This window comes from Gossypium hirsutum, chromosome D13, assembly GCF_007990345.1.
Source record: "Gossypium hirsutum isolate 1008001.06 chromosome D13, Gossypium_hirsutum_v2.1, whole genome shotgun sequence".
Lineage (NCBI taxonomy): Eukaryota > Viridiplantae > Streptophyta > Magnoliopsida > Malvales > Malvaceae > Gossypium > Gossypium hirsutum.
Genome location: NC_053449.1, coordinates 11,908,418 through 11,917,967, shown reverse-complemented (window position 1 = coordinate 11,917,967; position 9,550 = coordinate 11,908,418). Strand labels below are relative to the sequence as shown.

General features: G+C 35.0%; 1 protein-coding gene across 1 annotated transcript; it reads right to left on the bottom strand.

The window, feature by feature from the left end:
• Nucleotides 1–3,258: 3,258 nt before the first annotated feature.
• Nucleotides 3,259–8,009, bottom strand: LOC107920437 (CTL-like protein DDB_G0274487). Its single transcript, XM_016850167.2, has 7 exons — nucleotides 7,349–8,009; nucleotides 6,488–6,945; nucleotides 5,630–5,813; nucleotides 5,277–5,501; nucleotides 5,053–5,169; nucleotides 4,341–4,574; nucleotides 3,259–4,128 (listed from the first exon to the last, which is right to left on the bottom strand). The coding sequence occupies exons 1-7, from the start codon at nucleotides 7,421–7,423 to the stop codon at nucleotides 3,946–3,948; spliced, it is 1,476 nt and encodes a 491-aa protein (XP_016705656.1). The 5' UTR covers nucleotides 7,424–8,009; the 3' UTR covers nucleotides 3,259–3,945.
• Nucleotides 8,010–9,550: the final 1,541 nt, after the last annotated feature.

Sequence of the window (9,550 nt, the reverse complement as noted above, 5' to 3'; positions counted from 1 at the left end):
CCAAGACCCATTCAAACTCTCACCCAACAGAGTTTGAAACCACCTCAAACTCCTGCCGCCTCATGCTAGAAAAATAAATATCCTTTTTGCTTGCAATGAGATTTAAACCCAAGCCCCCCTCAATAGCTTAACACGCCACTTGCCTCATTGCCACCAGCTCTTTTGTGTCACATTTTGTCTTCAATTAAATAAAAGGTCTAAAGGCCAAAGTCCAGGTTCCTTTAAAAGAAAAACCAAAATAAATTGCAATAGCCAAAACTTAAACCCAGGCTCCCTTGTAACCTTAATGACGCCATAACCACTAGACCACAAGCTTCCTTATGACATTTTTTTAACACAATAATTTAAAAAGCCTACATCCAAGCATCCAGGGTTTTATCCACTTAAAATTAAAATTTTTGCTAAGGCTCAGGTTTGAACCCGAAACTTTTCCAACTCATCTCAAGACCCTTAACCACTAAAGCACACATACTTTTGTGCATAGTTTCCAACCGTTCCCTAGCTCAAGGCCTAATACTTCTAGTCCCAAATTCCAGGGCATTACATAACTGATGCCAAGAATGGCATCCGATAAAGAGCCCATGACTACAGCAATACAAGGCATCCGCCTATGTCTATGGCATTAGGCTTTTTCGTCCTACAAAGCTCACGTACAACATAGCCAAAACAACGAAACTCTAACTATACAAGCGAACATTCTGTAAATCAGCTAATAGGGGTAAATACATCAAATGAACTCTATTGTTGTTCGCATCTGGCATCAGTACATCCCTTATAATATGCATAATGTACGCTCGAGCTGCGCACATCACTTCATGCTCAGTGACATTAATTGATAAATGTTCAAAATCGACTTTTAGCCATGAAAATCTCAAACCTGTAAATTTGGACTCAGCATCGTCGGGCGAGGGCGAGACTCCTAGTAAGCTATAGCAAAGGGCAGCCGACTTAGCTATCGTAGTTACGCCCGTTACGGCACTCCCGTTGATTGGGAGCCCAAGTTGCAATGCAACATCCTCTAGAGTGACAGTGCACTCCCCACATGGCAAATGAAAAGTGTGGGTCTTCGGACGCCAATGCTTGACCAATGCGGATATTAAATCGTACCGCAAATCAAACATCCGGATCAATGTTGCTGACCCGAATCCAGCTAACTCCAAGTATGGCATCAGTCATTCATTCGGGGAATATCCTAAACCATTCACCCGACCTTTTAATGCGCAGTACGGACCCTGACAGTATTAAATTACAGAAAATAATTATAATAACATAATTTATTTCTGTAAATTACGTAGATATTTTTTAAGGGAACCCGTGCTTAAAAAATAACAATATATTACCATATTATTAACTGTATTTGATATGTGACCATCGTTCTTAATCACTGAACCCATTGTGATACCTTCAATTTCAAAACAAAATTCAGTTATTAATTTCAAAGTTTGATGGATTTTAAATATTTATCAAAATATCTAAACTTTATATATTGCTTTTAATTAAAAAAATATCAAATTTTTTTTCCACATCATATTTTTTGCTATACTACATTAACAAAATAAATATATCTTATAAATTTCAACTCAGACTCCAACTCAATGGTCCATTCACAAATTCCATCTCAATGGTTTAATCTTTTACCTACATAAAAAACAAAAAAAATTATATTAAAATAATAAAAATAACATGCCAATAAAAAAATATAACAAAAACATAACATAAATGATACATAATAAATACGAATATTTTTATTATTATTTTAAAATGATAATAAGTAAAATGTATTGGTTTAAAATATAAAATATATATAATAATATGCCAATTTAATTATTGTCAAAAAATATATTTTTTTCATAGAACTTCAAAAGAAATTTCATTTATAATATTTATAAAAAATAAAATAAAATTTAAAAACATAAACTCTTATTCTCAATTATAAAATCTTAAAAAATTAGAACATATAACCAAATTCCTAATTTATCTCATAAATTCCAAATTTCTATATCAATGGTCTCATCTTTTACCTACATAGAAAAAATAATAATATTAAAATAATCAAAATAACATGCCAAATAAATTACATAAAAAATAAATCTAATCAACCTAAAACACACATAACAAATAAATTACATAAAAAAATAAAACATTCTTTGTACATAACATAAATAGGCTTTTTTACTTCAATCAACATTAAAAATAAATTATGAATGAATGAAAATATAAAATAAATACAAACATACTTTAATAACTCTTTTTAACCAAATAATATCTTACAAAAATAAAATTAAAAATTAAATCCGAATTAAATCAACAATAATAACAACAAAAACAAATTAAATTAACATTAATTTATAACAAAATATATATATTTTCTTAAACACCTAATCTTCCCTAAACAACAAACTCTCCTTTCATTTTCTAATTTCTATTTACTTTTTTCTTCTCTTTCTCCTTCCCTCTCTCTATTCTCCTTCTCTTTTTTTTTCTTTCTTTTTCCCTTCCCTTCCCGCCATCTCCTTCTCTTTCTTCTTCTTCTCTTCTTCTCTTTCTTCAAAAATGGTACTCTTTTGGCCAAAAATGAGCATTGGGGACCATTATAAGGTCCCCAAACACACACCTCACGAGCATGACTCGACCCATCCCACCACCTGCCTAACACCGGTGGTGCCACCTCTGCCAGAGGCGTGACCTAGGTGCCACCTGTGCCGTTGCCTTCATCACTGGGTGCCGCCTCTTCCTTAGGCATGACCTAATGTGCTATCCCATCTATGACAACGGGTCAGGTTTTGGGTCCGATTTTTACCATATACGACCTACATTTGACCCAGTGTGCCGCCTATTAAGCTGCCTCCATTTTTTTTTCTTGCAAATTCTGTCAGAATATTAAGGTGGTACCGCCTATGCACCACCCTCCACCCCTTTGAATATACCATTTTAGTACATAATTTTAAAAACACGTCATTTCAGTATATATATTTTTTAATATTATTTAGGTAAAAAATCCAAATTTAACACTCCAAAAATTACCATCTAACAACGATTGTATGAGGCTTCAACCAATGGCATTGTATGAAGAGTATACATATACGTAGTGGTGAAAGTGGAGAGCAGAGTGTCTTAAATAGCTCTGCTTTGGGGAAGTGAGAGTGTGATAATTTATTAATCCATGAAAAAAACATTAATGAGACTGAACTCATCTAATTTACAACACCCAATGCCAATGTGCAGACTACATTTATTATGCTTTTATTACCTACATGACATCCATATAAAATCTTTGTCTAAAACAGCAAGTCAAGTTCTTTAATTCAATTCGGGGGGAGAGAGAAGCATTTGATACGGCTACCGTACACTTATGACCTGCCCAACTGCCAAACAACAGGACGACTCGACTGCTTTTATTTTTTATTATATACTACCAAGGTTACACCACCACCACTTGGACTAGGACTACAACCCAAAATGAAAATATATGAACCAAACAAAATGGATGAAAGAATAAATAGTGAAATAAATGGAATTTTTAATAAAATATTATTTAATTTAATATATCCATTTTTAAATAAAATCATCCCTGTTTCAATGTTAATAAATTGAGTGATGAATAATTTAAGTAAATGAAAAAAAAATGGATTCTCAAAACAAACCATCTGCACCAACCAACCAATCCATCAGTCCCAGCCCTCTTCCCACATATCCAGGGTTCAGCTCTGCTCCTATAAATAAACATTTCCAAAGCTGCCCACTACTCTCTGAAACCACCCCAGCCTTAAGTCAGTATCATACGAATAATTTAGGGAAAAGAAATGAGATGCCACTTTTTTTATGAAATAAATCCTTCAACTAAAATTTTGTTTGCATTTCCAAACAAAGTCATTTATATTTGGAATAATGAACACACACAACAACAGTTTGTTTCAAAGATGGAATATATCTTGCATGCGGGTGTCATGCTGGTTGAGTCAATATCTCCCTGGCTAGTGCACTCCTATGCTGAAGACGCCGGTGCAGCTTTTCCGACATTTGGTTAAAGAACTGAGGATCCCATTTTTGAATCAACAACGGGTCTTCCGCATAGCAGATGTATATAGATGTCACTGCACTTTCTACCACCACCATTGCTAGTCCTACCTGCAGCAGCCCCAACATTTCCAACAAAAATAACCGGCAGAAACATTAGAAGAGAAAGGGGTCTATTTTAAAAAGACAAACAAGATTAAGGTCTATTTTACAACGCGTTAACCTTAAACCAAATTGAGCAACAAAGATTTACTACTATTGATTATGAATAGGGTTGGTTAACGATAGTAGTCTTCAGTTGGAGAATAGAAAAATACACTTACCAAGACCATTCCCATCAACATTGCAGTGGACCCGACCATGATCACTCTGTCACTCCATGTCATCCATGTCCAAACACCAGCACAAGTTCCTGTGATAAGCCCACCCAAGACGGTACCCATGAGCAGAACGGCACCAGAACAATCATAGGCCACTAGAGCTTCAACTCCAGTTGACTGGAATAATTCCCAGGCATCTCTTGCCGCTCGGTTAAAACCTTTGCCATAAACAGCTATCTGGTAGAAACAGAGCATGCAAAACCATACTACAGTTAATGGAATATCGTTCATAGGAATTCATAACAGCAGACACATTATATAGCTCTCACTACGACTAATATGAGAAATCAACTGGTCTAGTTTGGAAAAAGAAAATCTTCTTTGTGGCTAAACCTGTCATCAACCACCCAACAGACGGAAGGAAAAATGAAAGAATCTCTTGCCTCGAAAATTCATGGGATAAATGGACATGTCTAAAATAACAAAGCGACAAATCACTCGAAAACTCCTGGGAACGCCCTTCCATCCAACAAACGACGTCTAAGTTACTATTTTGATATTCCCCTAAGATACATGAATGCTATCATGAAGTTGAATCAGTATTTAGTGTCAATATAAGAAGGCTAAAATAGTGTATGTAATGTTGCTACATGTGCTGTAAGGAATTAGTTACGAGTTCATTAGGAAGATTACTAAGAGAAGTGCATAAAATTACCTGGACGTAGGCATACTTGTTGAAAAATCGAACAAGGGTCTCCACAAGTTGAAACAAAAAATCCACACAGCAAAACAAACACTCATTGTTGCCAATTTTTGACCGGAATCCCCTGATCTAAATTGCATTTTGAAATTAAATACTGAAATAGAAAGCATTCATTTAAACCTTGAAAAATAAAATTAGTGATCCAGTCAGAGAAAAGCAAATGCTGGAATGCTTGCCTTCCACCGCAGAGTCCGAATAGCAGCTGTGAAAAGTGACCCATAGCAAATGCTCCCAAAAGATGTTGTTACAGCATATCGTAGAGATTTCATCAATGGATTGGGAGGCATCGGTGAAGCATTTCGACCACCATGAATAAGTACAAGAAACACCAGCCCAGAGACTATAACATGTACAGTATTGCAGAGGACAGCACCTGTCCAAAACAAGCTTACAGAGAGAACCTACAAGTTCAAATGACAGCATTACTATTTATATCACTACGTAATCAATCATTTTTCTAATAGCACTCTCCTGTAACTCTCATTGCAGTAAGAACAAATGGAATAAAGGGCAAAACTTGCCAGCTCACCACAAGAAGCCACCAGCGTCCGAGGTCACCCCTGCTTGAAGCCACAACACCAGCTGCACCGAAAGACCATATGCCCATCCACAAAAGCATGACTGCCATAAATGCATAGGCAACTCTCATAACTTCAGGAAGACTCCATACCATCTTTACAGCTTTTTGCAAGACCAGCATGGTGAATGGAAGTCTGTCAAAACAGAAAAATAATCTGGTCAAGGTAGGTTTTGCAAGATCTGATATTCCAAAACAGAGTTATCTACTCCTAACTACGTTGAAATGATCAGAGATCTACAAACCTTGGCTTAATATTAGCATGGATATGATTCTCCATTACAATGAGTAATCACCCCATAAAAGATAGAATATTCATGCATACTAAGCATTCACTACTAGACAAATCATGAGCTAATGCAAACTCATAATTTCATTTTCCATGAGGAAAACTGATCCTCATTCAGTTGATACAGAATGTGCAGACTCAACTTCGTGACTCTTTTCCTAATTCTAATAAAGTTATCTCAATTGCACAAACCAACACTCTAGTATCTCCTTGTTCTCAAGCCAAGCCATCAAAACCAAAACTTACATTTCAATTCCTAAAAAGGTTGTTCGAAACCTCGGTAGAACACCAACTAGCGGTACTCCAACATTACTATCAATTTGATAAATTGGAAAAAGAAATGGCCTAAAATCTATAAAAGCTAAACAAGGAAATATTTCAGCCAACAAAAGGAATTTTGAACAGTAAGTTAAAAGATAAATGCGTTGTAACCTATTATTTTGTCTCTTTAAGGCATCCGACAAAGAATAAATCCTAGGTGACAAATTTCGAGAGTACAAAAGAATAGCCCCAAACCATACCTGTCCACAACTGATATTACGTACAAGAACTGCAGCGCAGCACCGGTTGCAAATGCCACACCCCAGAAAAATTGTTTGCACCAAAAACATAAAACACTAATCACAGCAAGGTATGTTGTCAAAATGTGAACTGAAACCTTCATCATTAGGTTAGAATGAGAACCAAGCAAAAACAACCAAATCCATCCAAGGGCGGCCCCAACCCCACCGGCAACAGCATAATTGGGCCAATAATTCTCCGTCAATCCATTATTATGCTCCCAAACTCGATTCGTATATCTATCGATGTTTAGCCTATCTGATTTCTTAAACCTATTGAGTCCAAGAAGCACGAGCACAAATCCCAACGCAATTAAATGAAGCATGAATATTGCTAACCAGAAAACATCACGCCAACGACGCACCTTTGGAGAAAACGTGTCGCCATCATCTATCATTCTCCCATTCCTCCTTACATTCTGCAAAAAGAAATATATATAATATATATCCATCATGCCAGTATAGTATTAACTGACACTTATCCCGTGAGACTTGCAGGTGGTATCTCCATTAACCGAGACGCTACACCTCCGCAAACCCTTCAGGGCTCTCGGCGCAGAGGGAAGATAAAACCCCATTAGGACAATACCAACCACTGTTGGGGAAGACACCAACAAAGATCATGACTTTCTTTTTTCTTTTTCAGAAAAGGGAAAAGTTGGGAATTCAGATTATAGTTTGTTGAATAAACTGAAGTGGACAAGATATAAAGCTACATCACAATCAATATGAACAAGAAGAAAAAAGGTAGGATGTTTGATTGGGGGGTAGTAATTTGAGTAGAATTGTAGAAATGAAATGAAAAAAAGAAAAGGGGTTTACCTGATCGACGGTAGCGATGGAAGCAGAATCGGAGGAAGATGAAGAGGAAGAGGAAGAGATATTGGAGTCGCTCATGGGGCTACTGGTAGTGGATTAATTCGAGCATTGCTTTTTCCTTTTTCAGTCATAAGAGTAAAGTATGATTATACGTAAAAGCATTTTACAGTTTTTTTTTGAAGTCCTTAGATGGTGATTTTAATTGGCCTTCGGAAATTCAGCTTCTCCTCATATAGCAATTTGGTCCCTTAAATCTCTTAAAGCTTTCGGTCCGAATGGATTACATCAACGGTGTTGGCTTGACGATTTCAAGGATCCGTTCCAAATGCCCTTTCCGAGAACTTATTACTCTCATTCCTAAATTTAAAGATGTCTCTTCTATCTCTCAATTTCCACCTATGCAACTTCATCTTGATAAATTAGAATGGAAGTTTATCAGGAAAGTACTCAGTTTCTTTGGTTTATGTTCCTAGACTACCATTCATGCAGCAAACATACTTTGTGAACTCTTCAAGAATGATAAACTCTTTGAGAGTGATGAACTCACAATACCAAATAAATACATATGAAGGACTGAACATGATGAACTCTTAGAAATTACAAACCCACCAAAATTGGTGAACCCTCTGAGATTGGCGAGCTCATGACTTTGGCAAGAAAGATGTGACCTAGGGTCACGAGAACAAATGCGAGCTGTCTGAAGTTAAACTTTAAAGCTGTGAAGAAACTAAATTTAAAGAACTTACGTGTAAGTTATGTTTTATAGTTTTTTAATGTTTAGTATTTATTAGCCTAATGTATTTTATATTTATTAGCATAAAATTTTTGTTATTTTTTTTTTATATTTAGGAGTTTAACTTGATAAAAGTACTTCCGTTATATTTTAATAGCGTTACCAATTGAAGAGTGACTAAATTTCTTAAAATAAAGATGTCTAAAAATATATACTGTTAAATCAAAAGCGAATGCTTCAAGTTGGATCGAATTCAATATCACTGTTGATATTTAAGTAATTATATGTAAATGAGTTCTCTTTTATATTATTTTAAGTTTTATTGTTTAAATTTATTCTGAATATATTTAACTTTTAGTTTATAATGCTTTTTATTAAATTCACTCATATTTTAAATATATTATTTATGATTTGTAGGATACAGAATCGGTAAAATTAGGCGTAAAAGTGGTTTTTATTTTTTAATTAAGCTTTTGGATTTTTTTGTAAATTATGGGAATAGGTCAATTTTAGGAGAATTGAAAGGAAATTGCGTCCAACGATAAAATTATATTGATGGTAAAAAAATCAACTGTTTTAATTTTTAAATGTTGTCACACTAACAATAAAAAAATTAATGGCCAATGATAATTTTTTTTACCTTATAAATACCCCTAAATTTCATTTTTTTCATTCACATCTTTCTTTCAAACTCTCTTAAATTCTCTCAATTTTTTTGTTCTAAATTTATTGATATTTTCATTTAAAAATATAAATTTTTAATTATCTCGTATTTTATTTGTTCAAATTAATTTCTCACAAATGGTTGCCTCTCTAATTCGTTTTGACGACAAGCACATTTTTGTTGCCCAAGCAACAATGGTAAGATGAAATTTTAAATTTTGTTATTTTCAATTATCTTAAATTTAATTAATTTTTTTTTGATAACTTGAAATAATTTTTTTATGTTATAAATAGGCGGATGATTGTGTTTTGGAGGGATTCATACATAATATAGGAAAGCTTTCGGTCCTTCAATTTTGTAGCTACTTGCAAGAGGTTGGATTCTTGCATACGTCTCGCATACTCAGGGGCTGCAAACTCAATCCTACACTAATCAGCGCGTTGGTGGAAAGATGGAGACCTAAAACACACTTTTTACCTTCCATGCGGCGAGTGTACAATCACACTCAAAGATGTAGCGTTACAACTAGGTTTGCCGATAGATGGGCCAGTCATCACTGGATCAGTGGTCGTTCCTGGTAAAGTGGACCTCTCTAGAGCAATATTGAGAAGGTCCCGAACAGGTTTAACGGTGGTCGGATATCGATAAATTGGTTCAAGGATAATTTCAAAGAGCTTTCTGAAGACCTAACGGAGGAGGTCATAGAACAATAAGCCCGAGCATTCATCATGAGGATAATCAGGGAAATTTTAATGCCCAATAAATATCAAAATTTGGTGCACGTAAGGTGGCTACTGCATCTAGTGAA

Excerpts from the sequence above, each read along its gene's own strand:
- LOC107920437 (XM_016850167.2), bottom strand. The coding sequence starts at position 7,423 with ATGAGCGACTCCAATATCTCTTCCTCTTCCTCTTCATCTTCCTCCGAT. Across the intron at positions 6,946-7,348 it reads CCATCGCTACCGTCGATCAG|AATGTAAGGAGGAATGGGAG; the intron begins GTAAACCCCTTT and ends TTCTTTTTGCAG. Across the intron at positions 5,170-5,276 it reads TTCGGACTCTGCGGTGGAAG|ATCAGGGGATTCCGGTCAAA; the intron begins GCAAGCATTCCA and ends AATGCAATTTAG.